General features: G+C 44.3%; 2 protein-coding genes across 2 annotated transcripts in view; one reads left to right on the plus strand and one right to left on the minus strand.

Annotated features, from left to right (window-relative positions):
- Positions 1-1,312: 1,312 nt before the first annotated feature.
- Positions 1,313-22,794, minus strand: LOC113603486 (uncharacterized). The gene is made up of 4 exons (XM_053224354.1): positions 22,715-22,794; positions 21,818-22,427; positions 13,777-13,890; positions 1,313-1,656 (listed from the first exon to the last, which is right to left on the minus strand). Exons 1-4 carry the CDS (start codon positions 22,792-22,794, stop codon positions 1,504-1,506), a joined length of 957 nt encoding a protein of 318 aa, XP_053080329.1. The 3' UTR covers positions 1,313-1,503.
- Positions 22,684-24,490, plus strand: part of MARCHF11 (membrane associated ring-CH-type finger 11) — a 103,468-nt gene continuing 101,661 nt past the window's right edge. The window contains exon 1 of the mRNA XM_027074479.2: positions 22,684-23,344. Within this exon, the coding sequence (XP_026930280.1) occupies positions 22,793-23,344 (552 nt within the window). The 5' untranslated portion in view covers positions 22,684-22,792. The remainder of the gene's footprint in view (positions 23,345-24,490) is intronic.

Raw genomic sequence — 24,490 nt, forward strand, 5'->3', positions numbered from 1 at the left:
AGTAGAATCTGACCACAAGAGAGTTGATCTTTGAAAAGGTTCTACATCTTAAATGACAGGGAACGTAGCATTTAAGATACAGGATAAGAGTCTCCATTTAAAAATATTTACTCTGAGGGGCTCCTGGGTGGCTCAGTCAGTTGAGCACCCAACTCTCGATTTTGGCTGATGATCCCAGGATCATGGGATTGAGCCCCGTGTCTGCCTCTGTGCTGAGCATAGAGCCTGTTTAAGATTCTCTCTCTCCCTCTGCCTCTCTCTCCCACTCACACATGCTCGCTCTCTCTCTCTCTCTCTCTCTAAAATAAAAACAAATAAATAGATAAACATTTAAAAATATTTACTATGAAAAACAGAGGTTAATTTGGAGAAATATTTGCTTCCATGATCAATGAAATGTAAGGATAGATGAATTCCGGGAAATAAGAGACTGATGACAAGATGAAAACCCCCGTCTTGCATGAGTTGGGATATACCTGAGAGGTGGGTGGAGATAAAAGATAACTGGGTGAGACAGAGAGGGTTGAAAACAATGTCAAGACAAAATTATGGAGGTAAACTTGTCGTTTGGAAGACTAATTGGTACTGTAGAAAAACAAATCATGAGGTGAAAGAGAACGTAAATATTTCAGAATACACAGGGAAAGGACAAAAAGAGAATAAAAATGAGCCAAAAGAAAATGAAAATAGAGGAGGAAACACAGAAATGGAAAGCCGCTGATGTTGATGAAGACGCTAGAAGAGATGAGATTAACAAGAATGAGGACAGTGTCGCGTTCTGGTTTCTTCACTGCAAGCTGAAGAAAACAATTCTGGGTCACTTCACCAGAGAGAAGAATTTACTTACAAGTAGTGGCTAGCTCATGATATCTCTAAGAAGCTTCCAGAAGCAGACTTGGTGACTTGGTAACCAGGAAGCAGGCACATCGTTAGGCAAAGATGTTGCTGCCTGGACCTCAGAAGTACTGAACGCGGGATCCAGAATGCCCCCACTTCCTGCCGCACCGTGTGCTTGGGTGTAGCTGCTCCCACTGCTTTTTCCCAGGAGTGGCTTTTGTTTCAAAGTCTGCAGTGGTACATCTAAGTGGGTAAGTGTAGATCATATCCCTGTATCCCCGACGCTAGGAAGGCAGTGAATGTGTGGTGACTGCCATTGTCACTTTCTGTTGCTTTTCCAAACAACGAGAGAAACTTCAAACATGAAAAAAAAAAAAAAAAGAGCATGCGACCCTTGATCTCAGGGTCCTGAATTTGAGAACCACATTGGGTATGGAGCCTACTTTAGAAGAAGAAGAAGAAGAAGAAGAAGAAGAAGAAGAAGAAGAAGAAGAAGAAGAAGAAGAAGAAGAAGAAGAAGAAGCCGCCTAGATGGATTGGGTTGGATTTAGAGACATGTTTCTAATGAAGAGAATACAATGAAAGTGATGGGATATCCCTTCCAAGATTAGGTTACAAGAGACTGCCTGCCTCCTTGCTGGACTCTCTCTCCCTGGCTCCTGTCACTTATTTGATGACACAAGCTGTGACATTGAGCTGTTGAACATCCAGTGGAAAAATGGAATCCTGCCAACAGTTACAGGAGTGGGCTTGGAGGCAGATACTTTCCCAGTTGAACCTTGAGATGAGTCCCATCTGAGCTGACACCATGACTGCATCCTGGAAGAGATTCTGAGTCAGAGCCACCCAGCTGAGCCACAGAAATGATGAGATAGGATATGTTGTAGTGTTTTTTTAAAAATATTTGTTCATTTTTGAGAGAGAGACAGAGACAGAGAACGAGTGAGGAGGGGCAGAGAGAGAGAGAGAGGAAGACACAGAAACCGAAGCAGGCTCCAGGCTCTGAGCTACCAGCACGGAGGCTGATGTGGGGCTTGAACTCAAGATCTGTGAGATCATGACCTGAGCTGAAGTCAGATGCTTGACCAACTGAGCCACCCAGGCGCCCCAGTGTAGGTTGTTTTAATCTGCTAGGTTTTATAGAGTTTGTTATCAAGCAATAAAAAACCGGTAAAAACAAAACAAAACCCTAACTACTTCTTAATGATTCTTAGATCAAGAGTTAACCAAAACTAAAACTATTGATTCCTCAGGAAAAAAAAAGCAGCGATGAAATAAATCACGTATCAAAATAAATAGGTGAGCTTTGACTTCTGACCTCAACGGTAGAGTCTGTGGCTGACCAGTACCTCAGTGAGAACAACCAAAGCTGGTTGCATTAAAAAAAAAAAAAAGATTCTATCTGAAGGTTCCAGCGACTGCAGACGCAGCCTGGAAGTAAGGGGCCAAGCTCCCGGAGAGAGGCCAACTTATTGGCTTGGATTTCTGCCAAGGCTGGGAACTGAGGGGCTAATATCCTGGACAGAAAGAAGAAGATGGAAGCCGGTAGGTGAAGTATTTCCCTTTCCTTGCCCTCCCGTCCCCCATAAAGACCTTCCAGAGGTGCGGTCGGCCTGAAGCAAGCCCACCTGCAGGGCGCCATTTCTGCAGCCAGGCTCCCAGGGACCCTCCTGACAACGGTGCCTCACCCGCCTTGTGCCTCATTCCTGCTCCTGGGAATGCTAATTCCTAATAAAGTAATAGCTCATAAGCCCCTCCGCCTGAGGCTTTGCTCGGTATTGAAACCAGACTCCAAACAAATGAACAGAAACTAAAACATTTTTAAGACACCAACAACAGCTAATTAGGAAACATAATGGGAAAAGCACCCCATACGTTTTATTGGGTTGTGTTTTCATTATCAGTTAAACATATTTTCTAATTGCCATCGTGATTGCTCCTTCAGAACCATAAATTGATACACGTGAAGTGCTGAAAGGTACATAGTACACCCTGTATAAGTGCTGGCTTTTATTCTTGAAAAGCATAAAGATAACATATCCATAACGGTACATTTACATACATATTAACATACAGTATTACAAGTAAAAGGAAACTTACAGTGTATATGACAAACAAAATAATAAAACAGATGACATTAATGCAGTGCCCTCTCTGTCTTATAGGACAATACCATGTACTTTTATCCACACTTTATAAATGAGGAAACGGAGGCACAGTCATTTGTCCAGGTCATACAACTGGTAAGTGACAGAGCCTAAATTTGAACATAGGCAAATCTGACCATTGATAACGGTCCAGTTTAGATAATGAGAGGCATAATAAAGACTTTTTTTTTTCAAACCCTATTAAAATATAATAAGAAATCTCTAAGTAAATCCGTAAGAGACTGGAAAGCCAGTGGGGGTGCTAATGGCATAATAAAACAGGAAATTCTGGAACATAGAAAGCAACTGGTAATTGAGTGATACATATGCTAACAGAGCTGAGAACCTACAACCTGAGGACACTGTAACTTGAGCTCAAAAAAAAAAAAAAGCGGGAATGGGAGAAAGCATGGGCGGAGGAGGTGAGCCTTCTAAGCAAGGTTCCGCAGGAACCCAAGTTTCCAAGAACCCCCAAGGGATGTGGAGATCTCACATCACAAGTACGGACAGTACGTCTAGCTCTGTGTCTGTGGGTCTGTCTGTCCTCGTGCCTCCCTTCTCCATGGTCTCCTGTCTCCCTTCCTCCTGCCCTCACCCATCCCCACACCCCACTCAGCACCAAAGGCTGTGTCGAATAGAATACATAAATGAAACAAAGGTCATTCCAGGGGTGCCTGGCCGGCTCAGTTGGAAGAGTATGTGACTCTTGATCTTGGGGTCATGGGTTTGAGCCTCACTTTGGGTGTAGAGATTACTTGAATAAATAAAGATTAAGGAAGAAGAAAAAGGTCATTCCAAATTACTATAGGCTAAATAATTATTTTAATTACATTATATATTATGTAGAATATATAGTTCTTATATAAACACTACACATATATTAAAAGATACAAACTTTACACATAAAAGTGTATATTATATAAATATAATAGTAAATAAGCTTAATAATAATAAGAAGAATGTTTAAAGAGTTTCAATATAAAGCTAAATGAACACAAATCCAACAGACTCATTGAGCGATTTTCACACTCTTAAAAATCGGCACATCAAGGAGAGAAAAGCCCATTTCCAATGTACATATGACTTTGCCCTAAACAAAATAAGAATATGAAGTCTTTTCAAGCGCTTATGAAAAAAAATGACAAATGTTCACCACAAGCACTAGTTTGCAAAGGAAATCTTACATATTCCAAAGCAGAGAAATCATGCTGGCCCCATCCTCAGTCCACAATGATGTAAAAGCAAAAATCAGTGATAAAAAGCATGCCCTTCTCTTAAATATATTGTCCTTGAAAGTTTTTAAGTCATTAAAGAATACCATTTGAGAGAAAAAAATTAAAATAGAAATGGCATTCTATTTAGAATTGAATGAAAATGGGTTGCTCAATGGGTTGCTGCCAAGACACTGCTTCCAACAATTGTTTCTAGTTTTCGAAATAGAGCAATGACAGCAAAAAGAAAGCACAATTAAATTAATTAAATCAAAACTTTAATTTTTGGAAAGTAGCAAATGAGATAGTACAAATAAAACATTAGGTTGGAGGACATAATTATAAACATTTTTTTAAATAAAATATGAAACTTCGAATCGTTGTCTTTGAAAGTCTACATGAGGGGCGCCTGGGTGGCGCAGTCGGTTAAGCGTCCGACTTCAGCCAGGTCATGATCTCGCCGTCCGTGAGTTCGAGCCCCGCGTCAGGCTCTGTGCTGATAGCTCAGAGCCTGGAGCCTGTTTCAGATTCTGTGTCTCCCTCTCTCTCTGCCCCTCCCCTGTTCATGCTCTGTCTCTCTGTGTCTCAAAAATAAATAAACGTTAAAAAAATTAAAAAAAAAAAAAGAAAGTCTACATGAAAAGGGTAATTTTCTAAGGAAATACAAGACGGGGGAAGAAACCTCAAATAAGAGGGGTTAACAACGTAAGGACAAAAACCTCACAAAGAGAGAGAGCAAAAAAGTATTTGCTATGCATGTAGCATTAGGGATTAATACCCAACCTATATAAAGTATTCTTATAAGACACTTAAAAGAAAACTCAAAATTAAAACACACACACACACACACACACACACACACACATTCAAGAGATGGGGTGGGGGACACCTCAGTCACTTAAGCATCTGACTTCAGCTGAGGCCACGATCTCTTGGTTCCTGAGTTTGAGCCGCCCCACATCCAGCTCTGTGCTGACAGCTCGGAGCTTGGAGCCTGTTTCAGACTTTGTGTCTCCCCTTCTTTCTGCCCCTCCCCTGCTCATGCTCTGCCTCTCTCTCACTCCCCAAAATAAATAAACATTTAAAAAAAATTTTTTAAAGTAAAAAAAAAAAGATAGGGGCGCCCAGCTGGCTCAGTCGATAGAGCATGTGATTTTTGATCTTGGGGTTATGAGGTTGAACCCCACGTTAGGTGTAGAGATTACTAAAAAAATGAATAAAAACTAAAAAATATCTTAAAAAATAAAAATAAATATAAATTTAAAAATATTCACAAGATATAAATATGCTATTCACAGAAAAGGGGATAATGAACGATAAAACCGATAGAAAATAACACAACCTCACTGGTCATCAGGAATATGCAGATTAAAACCAGAAGACTACTTATGTGCTCTTTCTCACCACATTATAATTTAAAATGTTCAAATGATGGCTCATATCCTGTTCTTTTGGACGTGAAGGGAAACATATAGGTGGAAGATAAATTGATAAACCAGTTTGCAATGTGTGTGGGCAGCATCTATCAAAATTCAAACTCCGCCATCTATCTTTTATTGTAGATTTCTACTTCTAGAGACTTCCTGTTTGGAAATATTCAAACAAAATGTATTAGTAGAAACATCCTATAAGAAACAATGGACAACTTATGTTGTTACACAGAGTAAAGCACATTCAAAAATATGAACAGCCCTACAGCTTTAAAAAGAATGATATCCAAAGTATTATGGAAAGAGACATTTAACGTCATTCTATTTATTTACTTATTATTTTATGAAAAAAACATTTACTGCAATTTTAAATCTCTTTTTAAAGCTCCATTTGGCAATGGTATCAAAAGTCTGTAAAACTTTCATCTTCTTCCTGCTGTCATCTTGGATCTCCCAACGTGCCCTGTTAACCCACAGACACCGTTCCTGCCATGCAGCCGCAGTTGCACGGTCCTAGGCTGGGATAGGGTCATTACAGAACCTGATAGTTTCGAATCCATATAGGAGCTGCAGGAACAGGATTCCACACAGGCAAGCCCCACTGGCAACAACGCCTGAAATAGATGGTCCAGTCAGTAAAAGCAAAGCAAAGGAAGTCTTGGGAGGCCATGTCCACACCAAGTCCTCAACAGGCTACAGAAGTTACTGGAGCCTGTTTCCGATTCTGTGTCTCCCTCTTTCTCTGTCCCTCCCCCGTTCATGCTCTGTCTCTCTCTGTCCCAAAAATAAAATAGTTGGAAAAAAAATTAAAAAAAAAAATTTGGAGTAGCCTCCCAAATTCTTAGAATTCTTAGAATGTGCCCTTTGTCATCACAAGGCCACATGTCTATACGAGCCCAGCCTCAGACACCTACATAATTTTAGGGGAAGAAGCCAAGGTCAAGGGTCTGTCTCAGCAAGCATAGCTAGCAGCTACTGAGAAATTCAAAATTCAAGTGAGGCTGTTTAGAACCTTCCAGAAAAAGAGAGACTCCAAGTGCCTAAGAGGAGAGTGAATGGAAGGAAGTTAATGAAACAGATGTGAACATTCAGGCCCTGGAACTGATCATGTCATAAGCAAATGTGTCGAGCGCAAAGGCAGTTGGCGCCCTGCAGAACAGCAGTAATGACACTGTGAGTGTTATTATGGAATTAACAATGAGGCCATCCAAATAGAAGGGCTCTTCCTTCTTTCGGTGTTTCAAAAGAGCGACTTAGCTTGGTTTTACATCTGTGCCGTTTCCACCATTGATACAAGTACAGTTTCTGTTCCAAACTGTTTGGCCTGTTCCTTCTAATGCTGTGATTCTTCTTTAGGAAATGATCATAAAACACAAAGAAAAAAAATTCTATACTTATGCGTATACACATATTATTAAAATATATAAAAAAAAATCAAAACAACAAAGCAAAAACAAACAATGGCAAACACAGAGAAAAAGAAAAGCGAGCAATACTCTAACTGTCCCAGGAGAAAATAAACAGGATCTCCATAGAATGCGGTGTGATCTCGATGTGAGGTCTTCGAGTGCAATGGTCGAGAAAGAATTCTTCAGATGGTTGACAGTGCAAAAAAGTGCTTTTGTTATAGCGTGGGGACAGGACCCCTGGGCAGAAATGGCTGCACTGGGGTTGTGGGGAGTGACTGCTCATATAGGGTTTTTTATCCTGTGGAGGAGAAAGTGATGTTAGGGCTCCAGGGCATTGACTGTACAGGTTCCTGGAGGTCTGTTACTCAGATTGTGCTTTTCTTGTAAAACGTTAAGACCATGACAAACTCTGATCTAGTTTCTGTCCTGCATGACTGCAAATCTTTATCAGTTGACCATTTGTTGCTCCCCTGCCTTTGTTCTTGGGCAGACCTGAGGGACGTCACAGGTAGCCCACCTTTGGTGTGTGTGTGGGGGGGGGGGGGGTGGTATGTGGGTGTCAGTTTGCCTTTTGCCCTTTCTTCAATCTCCCCATTAAAAAGTCTATTTTAGGAACAGCTGGGTGGCTCAGTGGGTTGAGCATTCGACTTCGGCTCAGGTCATGATCTCACGGTTTGTGAGTTTGAGCCCCGCGTCGGGCTCTGTGCTGTCAGCTCAGAGGCTGGAGCCTGCTTCAGATTCTGTGTCTCCTTCTGTCTCCTTTCTTATTACGTTAAGGGTGTTCTTATTATGATAAAGGTGTTCTTAGTTCTTGTGTCCCCTTCTCTAGGCTTCAGTCAATCTCTGGCTCACTCCCCAACTCTGTACTCTCACCTAAACCCCTCTTCTTTGTCTTTCTGAAGAGGATTGGGGGAAGGGCTCAGATGCTTCTGGCCCTTCAGGGAGAAGCATTTATGACAGAAAGAGAAAGCATTTATTTGTCTACCCTAACTTCTGGCTCAGTAGTAGAGACACCCCTTTGACTCCTTGTCTGTCACATTGTTATCCCAATGGAGACTGTGGCTCTTTTCCTGCTCTTTCCAAAGATCCCTCCTAGGAAGGCATTTCTGGAGTGGAGAGAAAAGCTCCTATACTACGTACTTATGTTTGGGTAACAGAATCAGTAGTTATTGTTTTATTTTTTTCATTTGTTTTCTGTATTTTTCAACATTTCAACAGATAACATATGTAGGGAAGGAAAGGTAATTTTTTTCCTCTACTCTTCTAGGTTCTTGGTGGAGAAGGCCCCGGGATAGAAGATTAACAAGAGAAAAACAAACAGAAGTTTACTCTGGTATACATGGAGGGACCCAGGAAAACATCATCTTAAGGCTTAAGACAGAAGGATGCTGGAGGGAGGTGACCAGGAAAAGCTCAGGAAACAAGGTGAGGCTTGTTACATAGGTCTAAACTGAAGCGTTCCCCATGGCCAAGATTCTTAGGATTTAGAGTTGGCCTTGTGTTACCAGAGGGAAACATCCTTACACATGCAGATTTCCCTTGTAAATGGAAATGCCCCTTAAGAGAGGGTAGCCTCTTGGTTTTCAGAGCTTTTGCTGTGGCTGCAGTTTCTTCAAAAATAAAAGTTAAGGGGCGCCTGGGTGGCGCAGTTGGTTAAGCACCCGACATCAGCCAGGTCACGATCTCGCGGTCCATGAGTTCGAGCCCCACGTCGGGCTCTGGGCTGATGGCTCGGCGGAGCCTGGAGCCTGTTTCCGATTCTGTGTCTCCCTCTTTCTCTGTCCCTCCCCTGTTCATGCTCTGTCTCTCTCTGTCCCAAAAATAAAATAGTTGGAAAAAAAATTAAAAAAAAAAAATAAAAGTTAAGGGGCGCCTGGGTGAGCATCCGACTTGGGCTCACGTCATGATCTCACAGCTCCTGAGTTGGAGCCCTGTGTTGGGCTCTGTGCTGACAGCTCAGAGCCTGGAGCCTGCTTCCGATTCTGTGTCTCCCTCTCTCTCTGCCCCTAACCCACTCGCATTCTGTCTCTGTCTCTCTCAAAAATAAATAAACAAAAAAAAAATTTTTTTTTGAATAAGAAAAGTTAAAAAATCAGTTCCAGATCATCTTTATGCCAAAGAGGCATATTTTGGGGTGGAATGTTTGGCTCCCCTTCTTATAAAAAAATCTGCAAAAAAAAAAATCAGTCATTACAATTTTTTTCTTTTTGTCTTAAGAGTTACTAACATGATATTGGATGATTAGGGATTTCTTCTGAGTGTTTTGTATTTATGTATGTATTTATTTATGTACTTATTTATTTATTTTTGAGACACCCCAACATATCTCTGTGATATCTCTCCTGATAGGATGAGGGCCCCCAAAAGTGGGGTGACCCGACTGGGTGGAAGCTGGTGGGATGGGAGGTGAAAGGATTCACCCAGGGCAGAACAAAGGAAAGAGAAGTTTATTGAATGCACCACCACGAGCTGCGGGCAAGACAGCAAAGCAGAGACTATCTGCCTCAAGGCAGTGAGTGAGGGTTGTATTTAAAGGGAGAAGGTGAGGGTGTATGGGGACTTATGGGATACTCCTTTTCTGGGCCTGTGCCTGGTTGTAAGTAGCCCATTGGTAATTGGCCTGTGGATATTTTGGGTGGGTCACCTGATGGGCCTGTCTGTATTCAGCTGGAGAGGGGCTGGTTACTGTGGGCCCTTTCGCCATTGCTCAAGCCTCTTCCCGAAAAGTGGCTTCTACCATCTCCAGACATGGACAAGTAATCCTAGGGTTGGAAGATACAAGTGGGCAAAGTCGCTCCCTATTGAGAACCGCAGGATTAGGGCCAATTTTAGCTGTGTGTTACCATTTTTTCCATTATGATTTATAAAGGAATTATTCTCTGAAATATGAAAGTGAATACGCCTTTTACACCTGGATTTTTTTTTAAGACTACACAGATAAGAGCATAGGAAGTACCATACTCACTCGACTCGATGACCCTTCATTTCTGTTATTTTCTTTCCTCTAGTGACATCCAAACACGATTTTGAAAGAGTGTGACCATAATACTTGAAGCTATCAATCTCAAACGGTCAGGCACGTCTCAGCCCCACCTCCCCAGTGCCCCATCCTAACACTCCCTGCTACTCAGGAGCAGAAGTGAAAATGCAGATGAAAGTCACGTTTACCTCTGTTGAAAACAAGACATCAGGCCCCAAGTGGAGTCTCTTATGCTAAACCTCACATTGCCAATCCAAAACTTAATTATGGTTCCTGTTTTCCCAGAAATGGAGTCTTAAGCCTGTCAGTCAGGAATCTCCTGGTCAGCGCCAGACGGGTCACCTGCCTGATAGACCCCTGCTAGCCCCTAACAGAAAGCGACTTTGCAATAACCAGCCCACTTTTTGTTGCCCCGTATAACTTTCTTGCTCCTTCTACCCCTTCTGCCTGTCAGTCTTTCATTTTGCATAGCTTCTCAGAGCTCCTTTCTATCTGCTGGATTGGGTGCTACCAGATTGATTTTTGCTCACACTCAATATTTTTTACACACCTCTGTTTATTTCCCATGCTCACTGCATCATTATTAACAATAGCCAAGATATATAAATGGATGCAGAAAGTGTATTCTATATATGCAACAGAATATCATTTGGCCTTAAAAAAGAAAAAAATGCTACCATTTGCAACAACATGGATAGACCTTGAGGATATTATGCTAAGTGAAATAAGTTAGGGAAAGACAAACCCTGTATGATCTCACTTGTAAATGGAATCCAAAAATGTCCAGCTCACTTGTATATGGAATCCAAAAACGTCCACTCGTAGAAGAGTGGTTACAAACTGAAGACTTTTGTTTTTTAAGTGGTGAAGCTACACTGATGATCTTAGCTGTCTCAAGCCACACAGGTTTCTTTTTGGTCTGCCATGAGTTAGATGACACGGGAGGCGTGTAGCAGAGTGGGTAAGGGGATGGGCTTGGGCATCGCATTTCCCTGGGTGAAGAAGGCAGCCTCTGCTGCTTACTAGCTGCCCGCATGGGCACAGCTCCTTTTCTCTGGTCCTACTTTCCCATCAGTAGAATGAGCATAATTGCACCTGCTTCATGGCACTGTGGCAAAGATTAAATAAATTAACGCATGTTCAGCGCTTGGAATGGCGCCTGACCCAGGAAATGGTCAATCCATTTCAGTTATCATTGGTTAAGTGCAAGAGAATTGTTCATGTAGTTAAAGGTTCATTCATTTTTAACATAAATCTTCTTTCAAAGTGTTACAATCACGTCATTTCTCTGGTTCATGAGCTCAAACATTTTTGGCTCCCCATTACATACCAATGCATTTGTAGTTAGCACTGGGAGCAAACCATAAATTTCGTATGTATATAAATGATCTGGCTTCAACCCCTTGTGATCTGCTGGCCGAGAAAGAAGCAGCGAGAGTAAGAGGAGGGAGCTTGTGTGATCCCCGCCCCACTTGGAGTTGGGGGAGGGGGAACTAAGGGGGCCTCCATGCCCAGCCCGGAGCCTGATACAAATCTCCATCTTAGGACCCTGGGATCATGAGCTGAGCGGAAATCAAGAGTCTATGCTCTCAACCAACTGAGCCACCCAGGCACTCCTCTGAGAAAAAATTTTTAATCTGGTTACATTAAGTGGTAAAAAGTTGTAATTTACCATATTGGAAGGGAATCTTCTGAACGTGTGCCTCATCAGTCTTTACACATTGCCCAGGCCATTAACTTTTCTTGGGGACTCAAGCTCTTCATGGTGAATAACAGTGATGGTGCAAGACTACAAGACAAACACCCCCCCCCCCCCACCCGTGGCTTCATAAACTGTGTGCAGAGCTGTTTGCTCTTAAATGAACCCTTACTGCTAAGATTTTTATTTTTATTTATTATTTTTTATAATACTCTATTTTTTAAGTCATTTATTTATTATTTTTAGTAATCTTTACATGCAACCTGGGGCTGGAACTCATGGCCCCGAAATTAAGCGTAGCATGCTCTTTTGAATGAGCCAGCCAGGCGCCCTACCGCCAAGGTTTTTAAATTATTGGGTTATATTGCTAGATTGGTTATTTGTAATTTGCTGTGGATAGGGAGATCAAGCATAGTAATGAGGATTATAGTTAAAATCAAATACAACATCTAGCGGTTTCACTTGATAGTTAATGTGATTCTGTGGGGCGGGCTGTGGTGCTTTTCTGGAGGCTGATTTATTTCCGGGTTCTCAGGTGGTTCTAGGTCACGTTTGATGCAAGAGTGACTTCTTAGGAATTACATGGTCCAAACCCTTCTACAGTGATGTTTTTTCCAACAGAAGGAGTGCTCCTCTTCTAGCATTTCAGGAGCTAATAAGTTATCCTGCTTATCACTGTCTTCATTTTTTATGAACTTGAATCATTTCCTCAATCACCCTCCCTCGTCTCTCTGGTCTTCGTGCTTGAGTCTGATGCCGACCGCAGGTTCTGTGTCCTCTTGATTTTGTTAGTTGCTGAGATGGGCGTGTACCTGGCACACTCCTACCTACCTTCAAAGCCCAGTCCAAATGACCCACCCTGAGAAACTTTTTCTCAGGATAACCATCTTTCTCCTGCAGAACTGTTGCTATCTGTACCTCCTGCATGCTTTTAATCTCCCTACTATAACTCTTAATCTGTGTAACATGTTTATGTCTATGTGCTTATCTTTTTAGTTGGACTATGGCTGTTTTGTGGTTAGGTCCATCCATCTCTCAAAGTCCCTTACCCAAAAAGTTGTCCCTTGGCAATTGCTGATTTTACAAAAAGATGGCATTTTATGGTCTGTAGTCAATCCCTTTTTGACAATGCCCATGATTGTGGAATCTTCCACCCACCCATCCACTTATCCCCCCGCCCCCGTGCCGCCCCGCCCCACCCAGTATATTGAGCTCATGCTTATAGCATCAAATATTGTTATTTTTTTAATGTTTATTTTTCAGAGAGAGTGTAAGCTGGAGGAGTGGGAGGGGGGGATGGGGATCTGCGCCGATAACAGGAGACTGACATGGGGCTTAACCTCACCAACTTTGAGATCATGACCTGTGCTGAAGTTGAAGTCTGATGTATAACCGACTGAGCCACCCAGGTGCCCCAAAATAACACTTTTTAACTGTATTAACTTATGCCCCATTATTCAAATTTTCCTGCATTTAAGAAGCCTTGTGTATAGCTGCAGTTTATAACTCTTGGTTTTGCATTTCAGTATCTTTCAGAGTATAATTTCATATTGTTGGCCTAGCTGGGAAGGGCTACGTTTGGGAGTTCCAATGGACAGGAGGAAGGGGCTGACAAGTACTGCAAATCTAATGGGCTAAAAGTCAAATTCCAAGATGCAGGGAGGGTTGTATCTGTTCATGTCTGTCAGTCACGTTCAGTCATTTCCCTGGAAATAACATTTCTCTTCCTTTGAGGAGTTGCTGTTTGACCGTAACAGCCGCGTTGTTGCATTGAAGGTTAACTTCAGTGGTTGATCAGCACCTCCTGATGCAGACTGCGTCTATCATGGTCATTTCATGAAATTGTTAAAGTCTGGAGAAGGGGTCGGTTGGGGTAGAATTGGAAGTGGGATGTGGAATTTGTGACCTGGTGTAAACATGGAACTGTCTCCACCTCTTGTCTGAACAGGGACCCTCTAAAGGGAATGGGAGCAGACTAGTACCCCTCATGGAGGTGGGAGCCCTGGAGAAGAAAGAGGGAGCCTAGGATTTTATGGGAAAGCAATCAGGGTTCAGGTCAGTACCTGGTTGAAGCCAAGCTCCAGCAGGGCATCCTTGTAGGTTTCTGGCTTCATAGCTCCACTTTGCTCAAAACGGTGGGGCAACTGCCCAGCTGCCCAGGTGGTAAGAGAAATATCCTGAGGGAGGGTGGGCAAGGATAGGGAGAAGAAAAAAGAAATGTGGGTGTTTCACTGTACTTTACTTTAATTTTTAAGAAGATTTTATTTGTAAGTAATCTCTACACCCAGTGTGGGGCTTGAACGTACAACCTCGAGATAAAGAGCTGTATGCACTACAGACAGAGCCAGCCAGGTGTCCTTCACTGTACTTATTAATCTTGGATTGTTCCTTAGGGACTCTAATAAAGGGACGTGTGAAGAGCTTGTCTGTCTAGCAAACTAATTTTCTGCTCTCCATCCAAACATCATGGAAGCATGGCTATCTTTAAGTCATTTATGGAACTCTATCAAAAACTTTAAAAGTGTAAATAATAGTTCTTTTGAAATAAGATTTCAGTTAATATTTACTTATTTAATCCACATTTATTGAGTTCCATTAATATCAGCCATCATAGTGCATGCTTCAGAGAAAAGGTCCATTTAAACAGATCCACTTGAATTCCAAGTAGCTTACAATGTAGCACAAGAGCGGGGGTGGGGGGGGGGGACCCAGATAAATGCATACCTAACCACAATGCAAGGCATAATGTGATAAAGGTCCTAAGAAAACCATCTAATTTAACGTGTGAGGTTATTATAAAAATAAATGATTTTCAGCTGAGGGAAATCAGTGCTGACTTTCTTCCAGGTCCTTCTAAAGCCTGGAGTCTCTATCAGGTCATGCTGATGTGATTGCATTCCGGATCTCAGTCAGGTTTAGGATATACAGTGTACACAATAAATCGACATATTTTTAAAATGTTTATTTATTTGTTTTGAGAGAATGAGAGCACAAGTAGAGGACAGGCAGAGAGAGAGAGGGAGAGAGAGAATCCCAAGCAGGCTCTGTGCTGTCAACACAGAGCCCAACATGGGGCTCAGTCCCATCAACTGTGAGATTATGACCTGAGCCAAAATCAACTCAGGTGCTCAACTGACTGAGCCACCCAGGAGCCTCTAATTCAACATATTTCTATATCTTCAGCTTGTCTGCTAAAATGCTTTCTGCATTTCCAAGTTTCAAGGAATTGAGACCAAGAGAGAAAATAATGTGTTGCTGTTTTTTGTTTTTGTAATTTTTAAATTGAATATGATGTTTTATAATCAAACATGCCCTTAATATATTATTTTATTGTTTTGAAGGTCTCAGAGTATTGGTGGGGGCGGGGGGAGATATAGGAAGTGTTTTTGGCAGAAATTAGGAAGCTCATTATCTCATAACTTTGATGATTTTGCATGCAAAGTTTAGATATCCCTGAGTGTTCAGAGAAGAGAGCGGGTTCTGGGAGAGATCAAAGGAGCTTAGTGAGGATGAAGGCACCTAGGAAGGGTAGAGGGAGGACTGGCTGGTTGGCTTAGATTTAGAAGCCTTTAGGAGTGGAAATCCAGCAGGAACAGAGAACAATGGAAAGATGGAAGAGGCAAAGATAGACTTGAAGGAGAGTATGGTACCAAACTTATGGATAAGACTGATAAAGGCTAGAATGCAGTGTTGTGCAAAATCATATGGGATGCACCATGAGTGATCAATCTGATTGGTCAGATATGGAGACCATCCATCCATATTCCTTCACTTTCCTTTAAAACCAAAGGCATGCATTTTCAAATTTCTGACATCTTCATTGAATGTCAAATCAAGGTATAGGGGAGACAGTATTTCACCTTCCTCCCTTCTAGGTTCTTTTGGCTGGTCTACTAATTAAAGTAACATGAGACAGATGAATAGGAGAAAAACAAATCATGGAGGTATGGGAGCCCCATGAAATATGAGACCCAAAGGCAAGTGAGGCGGTTGTGGCTTACATGCCACCCTGAGCTTTGGAATGGGATAGAGACCTGGGGCTTGAAGAAGGGAAGAGGGCGATTCACAGGATAATGTGAAGAGCAGATTTCTGTAATTAGATGTTTGCTTTGCCATCTAACTTTTAGATAAAAGTTATCTCTGGTAATAGTTCTCTTTCTGGGCCATGCCCCCTATCTAATTCTTTATGTAGTTACAGGAGAAGTCAAAGTTTTTCTTGAATCTGCTGGGTCTTGAAAGCCTTCAATCTGAAATAAGGTACCTGCCAAAATGATATATTTTGGGATCGTGTATTCTGCTGCTCGTCAAAGGTCAATCAAGACTTTGATATTACTTCTACATGGTAGCAAATGACTAGGCAGCAACTACAAATTGGTAAGAGAATAATTTTAGTTAATTTGGTTAAGCAATGGAAAAAAAAACGTATTCGCATGACATGGAGCGTGCCAAAATGCTGTAACTACATCCTTCATTGTCCTACAGATTGCGGTCTCACTTGGGAAGTATGGTTTAACCAAATGTACAATGCTTTATAGACAGAGACTGATTGGTTATTACCTGCTTGACTGGACAGAGTTATTCATATACAGTAAAACCTTCGATTGCAAGTAACTTGTTCTGGGAGTGTTTTGCAAGACAAGCAAACATTTCTTCTTTTTTCTTAATGTTTATTTATTTTTGACAGAGAGAGAGAGAGAGAGAGAGAGAGAGAGAGAGATCCTGAGCGGGGAGGGGCAGAGAGAGGTGTAGACACAGAATCTGAAGCAGGCTCCAGGCTTTGAGCTGTCAGCACAGAGTCCCATGCAGGGATCAAACTCCCAAGCTGTGAGATCATGATTGAGCCCAAGTCCAACACTTAACCAAATGAGCCAATAGTTCTTGAAATTCACTTTGATATAGGAGTGCTTTGGATTACAAGCTTTGATATATGAGTGCTTTGGAATGAACTTTGCTCGCAAACCAAGGTTTTACAGTATTTGTTCAATAAGTATTGGCTGAACACTACTCTGACCAGGCACAGTGGACAGAAGTCTCCAGTGGAGCAAATGCCTCAATAGAAGATGTTAGATAAGAAGCAAACAGGGGTGCCTGGCTGGCTCGGTTGGCAGAGTGTGCGGCTCTTGATCTTGGGGTTGTGTGTTTGAGTCCAACGTTGGGTACAGAGATTACTTAAAAATAGGATCTTAAAAAAAAAAAAGAAGCCAACAGAATACACACAATATGTAAATGCAGGCATACCTCATAGATATGTGGCTTTGCTTCCAGATCACCATAATAAAGCAAATATCACAATACAGTGAGCCTACTGTGTTTTTGGTTTCCCAGTGCATATAATAGACATGTCCATACTACACTGTGGTCTATTAAGCATACAATAGCATGATGTCTAAACAAAAAGTACATACCTTAATTAAAAAATTCTTTGGTAACCATCCTCCGAGCTTTCAGTGAATTTCAATCCCTGATCACCATAACAAATATAATGACTTAAAAAAATTCAAGGGGCGCCTGGGTGGCTCAGCCAGTTGAGTGTCCGACTTCAGCTCAGCTCATGATCTTGTGGTCTGTGAGTTTGATCGCCGTGTCGGGCTCTGTGCTGATGGCTCAGAGCCTGGATTTGCTTCGGATTCTGTGCGTGTGTGTGTGTGTGTGTGTGTGTGTGTGTCTCTCTGCCCCTCTTCCACTCACACTCTGTCTCTCTCTCCTTCAAAAATAAACACTAAAATTTTTTTTTAATTCAAAATATTGTGAGGATTACCAACACATGACACAGAAATGGTAGTGCTGTTGGGCAAATGGGACTGACAGACCTGCTCAAAGCAGAGCCACCGCAACCCTTCTATTGGTAAAAAACACAGTGTCCGTGAAGCACAATGACAGACAATGAAACGGTGTGTCTGCACGTAATACTGAGTAGTGACATGAGAAAGAATAAAACCGGGATAGGGGCAGAGTTAAAATAGGGCTGGAGGATTCTATTTCTGATAGGAAGGTTAAGGAAGGTCTTTTGGATGAGGTGCCTCAGAGCAGAGATCTGAGTGAAGTGAGGGAAAGAGTCATAAGGAGCCGAAAGAAGGATGAAGAGGGAGTGAACTTGGCAAGGTCAATGTGGTAGGAGCAAACAACAGGGAAGAGGAACGGGGGCGGGGAGGAAAGCTATGGTCATGTCTTCAGAGAGGTAGCCAGAAGTTAGAAGGAAGACTTGAAGGGCATGCTCACATTTTTGATAGTGCACAACGTATGACGGGAAGCCATTGGTGGGTACTGAGCAGGAGCAGGCATGATTAGACTCACATTTGAAATTTTTTTTTTTCAATAAATTTTTTCAATAAATTCAATACATTTTTTATTTATTTTGGGGACAGAGAGAGACAGAGCATGAACGGGGGAGGGGCAGAGAGAGAGAGGGAGACACAGAATCGGAAACAGGCTCCAGGCTCTGAGCCGTCAGCCCAGAGCCCGACGCGGGGCTCGAACTCACGGACCGCGAGATCGTGACCTGGCTGAAGTCGGACGCTTAACCGACTGCGCCACCCAGGCGCCCCTAGACTCACATTTGAATTGGATCGTCCTGGCCGCTACTGGGGACGGATTCAAGAGTAAGAAGCAGGGTGACAAGAGGCTATTTTTTTAAAATAACATTTATTTACTTTTGCGAGAGAGAGAGAGAGAGAGTGCAGTGGGGTAGGAGCAGGGCGGGGGGGGGGGGGGGGGGAGGAGAGAGACAGAGACAGAGACAGAGATCCCAAGCAGGCTCCACGCTGTCAGTGCAGAGCCAGATGCGGGACTCAAACTCACTGACTGCGAGACCATGATCTGAGCCAACGTCAGACGCTTAACCAACTGAGCCACTCAGGGGCCCCAACAAGAGGCTATATGATAGTCCTGGAGCACCGTGATGGTAGTTTGAATTGGGATGTCGGGGTGGTGAAAAGTAGTAGTAAATTTGGAGTATATTTTGAAAGTACACCTGAAAGAACTTTCTGATACACTGAATGTATGATGTGAAAACTCAGCCAAGGATGCCTCCAAGGATTTTGGCTTCAGTAACTGGATGAATGAACCACTAGCTTACTGGCATAACGAAGGTTGGGAAGTGAGCAGGTTTGGGATGTTGTTTGCTTTTGGACTAGGTTGGTTTGAAATGGCCCTTCGGCATCTAAGTAGGGCAGCCAAGGAGACACGGTGACACGTGAGACTGAAGTTCAGTGGACAGGTGAGAGTAGGAGATATAAATTGTGGACTGGGCTGCACATAGCACTATTCTATGATGCTGACACCGTTTTAGCTCTGACGTACAACAAAGCTGTGCTCTGCATTGAATATTTACAATACGCAGAATGCACTTTACTATCCTCTCTAAACACTCCCACTCCCACCCATACAACATAACCTAACTGCTCTATAGCACAGAGTTCTTTTCTCTTAGATATTTGAAGGCAACTGAGGATTCTGTGTATTGTACTTAGCGACCACAGAGACAAATGAGTGCACCCCAGCCAAGTAAATGTTCTCTAGAACACTTTTCAAAAAGATGTAACCATTACCATGCGTCCCTGCTGGTTTATCCATCTTTTAATCACTAAATTATTCAATATGTATAATGAATATTTGCTATGAATTTATATTTACAAATATGGTAGAGTATATAGCTTAAAGAACATTTTTCATCGGTTTGGGAAAGAGAAAAATGTCTCATTAAATAGTTTTGTGAAAATACAAGGCTACCTTAAAACTAAATGTCTGGATTTGTGGTGTAAATCCAGAAACACAGAAAGAATTTGAAGGAAAGAAAAGCTAAAACAAAAACAAAACAAATTAGTGCACTCCAAAGGTGCCAACTATACAATTTTGGAACATCTCTAAGAGTTTAACTTGAAAGAATCAAAAAGCAATTCTGAAGAGCTGTCCAGGCTAATTTTCCTGTTGTTAACCCTCCTATTGAAGGGCATATCAAGGTCATCACACATAACCTAGCTTCAAGATCATTTTGAAACCATTCTGACCTAGTGTAGCCTGGATTGTTTTCTATTTAAAATCCCTAATGTGACCCCAGAGGATAGATTCAGGACAGAGCAACATGGGAAATTCAAGGAGGATTCCTAGAGATATCCATGAATATCACCAAGTAATTTTTTGGGACATACTTGCTTGGGCCCCTCCTAGCTCTCCTTCATTCTTGGATTCAGCTCAAGAAACTTCTGGTATCTAAAGGTTTACAAGTTCATAGTGAAAGGACTGTTTTGGTGAAGGGTACATTTCACTCAGCCTATGCGTGAAGGGAGGTGGGTAGGTGGGGGTTAAGATATGACTTTTCTGGCATTTGTTATATTATTCGTATCTTTCTTCTCCTTTACATAGGTTGAAGCAGATTGGATGTGCCTTTCAGCATTTTGGTAGATGCATGTTGGCTATTGGATGCCTGTCAGTGGCCTGCTGGTGCCCTGATATTCTTTATCAGATATCTTTGTCTCTATCATCTCTTTTGCTTGGATGCCAGCAGCTAGAGTGGTTCATCTTTTCTGTGCTCCCCGACGTTCTATATTCTTACAGCAGACGATGCATTCAAAGTCACAAAGGTGTTTTTCCTTGATCCATTTAAGATTCACTGAGTTAAATGAAGATCATGAACACATGTCCCTTTTTCAGGGAAGGGTCAGCTTTGGAGGTCATAGAAGCTGGGAAATAATGTTTTTATGTGGTTACTCACCGTATCGATGAAAGTTAATTTTCTCTTCCTAGCATCGTTTTTCAGAAACAATCAACTAAGAGGACACATCCAGCACTGTGGCTCTTTCCTCTTTTATCCATGATACTCTGCTGTCTGAATCATTCCGCATCTTTTATACAGAATCCACGGCTTGTATGCTGTCCTTCAAATATTAATGTACTTTGTCTTGCCTGGTAGAAATTTACTAGTTGTTAATTGAATTATTTAGGGGATTTTTAAAGACAATTTAGACAGCTTTTAACTCAATAACTGAGGATCAAGGCTTATGACTATCTTAAGCCTGTGGCGGTATACAAACGGTGTGCAATGTCATTTTGACAGGTGCAAACATATGAAAACAGATCTACAACCACATTTCTTCAGTGTGGTAAATTCCGAGGGCATTCAGGGATTATTATTTTAAAAATATGCTTGCTGCCTGCCACTCTGCTACCAAAAATAAGCAAGTCTGAGGGGCGCTAAGTGTTAGAGGACATTCCCGGGAACTATTTCATTCAGGACCACGTGTGACAAAGCATTTCTGAACTTTTTTGTTCACGACCTTCATTCTCCGCTTTGCAATCAAACCAATTTATGTCTAAAGACCTGGGACTTTTTTTTTTTTTTTAACCACGTATACTTTTTACTTCCAAAACTTACAAGAGAAAAAATAATCTCAGCTGTTAGTTTATCTCAGTCCTTTCAGAGCATCTATTAGTAGGACGCGGTGCCACCAGACACACCATTTTAGGAGGCTTTATAAAGGATTGGGGAAAAAAAATCATTGGGTATTTGAGCTGGAAGATCTGGAGTCAGGGAACTCAAAAGTTTTGTCAGTAGTCCTATGACCTTGAAGAAGTTACTTAGCCTATCTCAACCTGGGTCTTCAGCTATGAAATGCAGCCCAAAATGACTGCCCAGAGAGAGTCGACTGTGCCAAAGACGTTAAACTGTTAGAAGAGTGAACATCACCATTGACTCGGATAGGCACATTGCACTACGTAAATCCGATGCTTTATGAGTTTACACTGAACGGATTTGGAAACGACTGCATGTGCGGGCTTTTCCGCCCCGTTCCCTGCAGGTATGGTAGTTTATTTCCAGAAAAGAACTGAGAAGAAAGTTGCCCTGCCTATAGAAAAGTCCCAGAAAGGTTTCCAAGAGTGCGAGTGCAGAGAACTGGCCTTGGGCTGCTGGAAACCAAGACCCGAGGACACAGCCACTTCTCAGGGAGGAGAGGTATCATTTGAGTCCTTTATAAAAGGGCGAGGATGAAAGTGACCACCCGCCACACAACGTGGCACCGGAGTTCAGCTGGGAGGAGCCGGTCCAGGAAATGACCCAAGATAGTTACAATGTCACCAAGATATTTACCAATAAACCAGGATACTCACTGCAGGAGGGAGGGGGCGAGGAGGACGCAGGGAAGATTCTGGGGCGAGACGGACAGAGGGAGGATATAGGTTCCAGAGGCTTCGGTTTTTAGGGCTCTGGTGGATCCCTGAGAGCGCCCTTGAGGGAGAAGGCTCTGAGAGGGCCCGGAGCAATCCCCGTGCAGCAGCGGTTACCGTCCCCCGGGCGCGCGCGCCCCTTCCCGGGCCCCTGCTCCGCCGGCTCCCGCGAGCCAGGACACCAGCCTCGCGCCCCTCAACTCCCACGCGGGTCTCGGGTTCGACCACCCCGGCCCCACCCAGCCCAGGGCTGCCGCAGCCCACTTGCCTTCCCAGTAACGGTTTCTGGACCCGTGGCCTCCGACCCCTCCCCCTCTCCCGGCTCCCGGAGCCGCAGTGCCGCGCCGTTAGGAGAGGGGTAATCCGCCCCGGAACCGACGTGAGCGGCCCCGGGGCGGGGTCGGTGGAGGCGGCTCGGGGATCTCCCCTCCCTGAATTCCAGCCCGAGTCTCCGCACCCCACACGGGGCTCGCACCCGCCTCCTCGGGCCCCCCTCCCCCGGAGCGCCCCCTCCGCTCCTCCACGTCGGCCCCGCGCCGGCTCCCTCCACCTCCTTCCCCCGCCCACCCCCCCGCGGGGCGGCTCCGGTCCCCCTCCCCCTCCCCGCCTTCCCCCCCCCACCCCCCCCCCCCCCCCCGCCGCGGCTCTCACGCGCAGCGGAATTCGGCGCCGCCTCCACCAGAGCCGAGCCGGCGGCTCCGCGGAGCAGCAGCCTGTGCCGCCGCCGCCGCCGGGCCCTCCGCGTCCCCTCCCGGTCCCGCCCCCTAGCCCCTGGCGCCCGGGCCCCCCTCCCCACCCTCCTCCCTCCCTCCCTCCACTCCTCTCTCTCTCTCCTCCCACCCCCTCCGTTCTCCCCTCGGCTGCAGCCCGAGCCCGGCCCGCCAGCTGGGCTGGCAGGAGGGCGGCGGCGGCACCACCATGAGCTTTGAGGGTGGCCACAGCGGCAGTCGGCGCCGCGGGGCGGAGAGCGGGGACACCGAGCCGCCCCCGTCGCCGCCCCCGCCGCCGCCGCCGCCGCCGCCGCCGGGAGAGCCGGCCTCGGTCCCCGCGCCCCCACGCTACCTGCCACCTCCGCCCGCGCCGCCCGCGTCCCCCGAGCGCGCCGCGGGACCAGACGAGCCGCCGACGGAGGTGGTCCCGCGGCGCCGGGGCTCGGACGAGCTGCCGCCGCCTCCCGCGCCCCTGCCGCCCGCCGGCCAGGAGGTGTCGGCGGCTGGCGACTCCGGGGAAGGTCCGAGGCGCCTTCCCGAGGCGGCGGTCCCCGAGGCGGCGGCGGGGAAGGGCGTCCCCGGGGAGGCTGAGGCCGGCGCGGGCGGGGAGGGCGAGCGGCGGGGCGCCAGCGACCAGCCCGAGACGCGCTCGGTGTGTAGCAGCCGCAGCAGCAGCAGCGGCGGTGGCGACCAGCGCGCCGGGCACCAGCACCAGCACCACCAGCCCATCTGCAAGATCTGCTTCCAGGGCGCCGAGCAGGTAAGGAAGGCCCTGCGGGACCCCGGAGGTGCCGGCGGGGGGCTCCGGTCCGAGGTGGACCGGCGCCTGCCCAGGACGGTCGACCTTTCAGCACCACGGACAGCGCTCGCCTCCCGGCTCTTCTCCAGCCCGGCTGGTCCAGTCCAGCCAACTCAGCGGCAGCTACCTGGGTTCCCTTTTCCCTTTCTGTCAAGGCAAATGAGAATGTCCCGGTGGCGAACGCAGGGTTTAATTGGGTCTGCACTTAATTTTTCCTACCTGGTTTTACAGTTACACATTCCTCAGGTGCTTTAATGATAATGTCATAAGTATCTCCTTTGTGAATTGCTACATGGATTTTGGTTTATAGATAGAAACAAATCCTTTTTCCACACATGCCTACGGAGGCAGAGAGTCTTAGAATACAAACTGGGGGTGAGTCACGTCAAAACCAAAAAGGGCAGGGGCTTTACATATTGCAGATTATGTTGACGCACTGATGTGAAAAGCATGTCACAGTGTTTACAAGAGAAATAGGAATGTACTTTGACCTTGCGAAAGAAAGAGTATTTAGCTAATAACTTCTTTTTTATTTTGTTAGAAACATAATTCTAACATTATAAACTCCGTTAGAGGTACATGCAAACTTCTGTGAGAGTGATCATGGAGGCAGCAGGATAATATACCTCTTACAAAATGTGTGGTCTGAGAAAACATTAGGTTTAGTATTTTTAAAAGTAAGGAAATTGCGTAAGAATATGCAGGCTTTCAGGAATATAGTGCCCTAAGTCAATATTTATGATGCTACATTTAGAAAAAATAAAAGCATAACGCTATTGCAAGCTACTTTCAGGGATGCCATGCATTTCTTCTTTAGCAATGATTAAGAATAACTGCAGAGGAAATGCATCTGACCATCCACTTAAAAGTTATTAAAGAGGTTTAATAGTACAGCTTTCCCCCAAGGGTATTGGGAGCTATATCTTGCAGACATTTTGTGTGTTGGTAGAACATTTATGTCATAACATCAAGCACTATCTTTGAAATAGTTTTAAGACTGTAGTTTCATTCCCATCAGAAGTATAAAAATTTAATTTTCTCATGTAGATTGATGCTTGTATCCATCTGGGTAAATTGGCTTTGAAAGAAAAGAAAGCAAGTGTTAGT

This window comes from Acinonyx jubatus, chromosome A1, assembly GCF_027475565.1.
Source record: "Acinonyx jubatus isolate Ajub_Pintada_27869175 chromosome A1, VMU_Ajub_asm_v1.0, whole genome shotgun sequence".
NCBI lineage: Eukaryota > Metazoa > Chordata > Mammalia > Carnivora > Felidae > Acinonyx > Acinonyx jubatus.

What these genes read in the sequence shown, in the direction of transcription:
- LOC113603486 (XM_053224354.1), bottom strand. Translation starts at nt 22,794, where the DNA reads ATGGTGGTGCCGCCGCCGCCCTCCTGCCAGCCCAGCTGGCGGGCCGGG. An exon ending in CCGAGGGGAGAACGGAGGGG is followed by an intron (nt 22,428 to 22,714) that starts GTGGGAGGAGAG and finishes GGGCGGGGGAAG; the next exon opens with GAGGTGGAGGGAGCCGGCGC. An exon ending in CTCGCCCCCTCCCTCCTGCA is followed by an intron (nt 13,891 to 21,817) that starts GTGAGTATCCTG and finishes ACCCTCCCTCAG; the next exon opens with GATATTTCTCTTACCACCTG.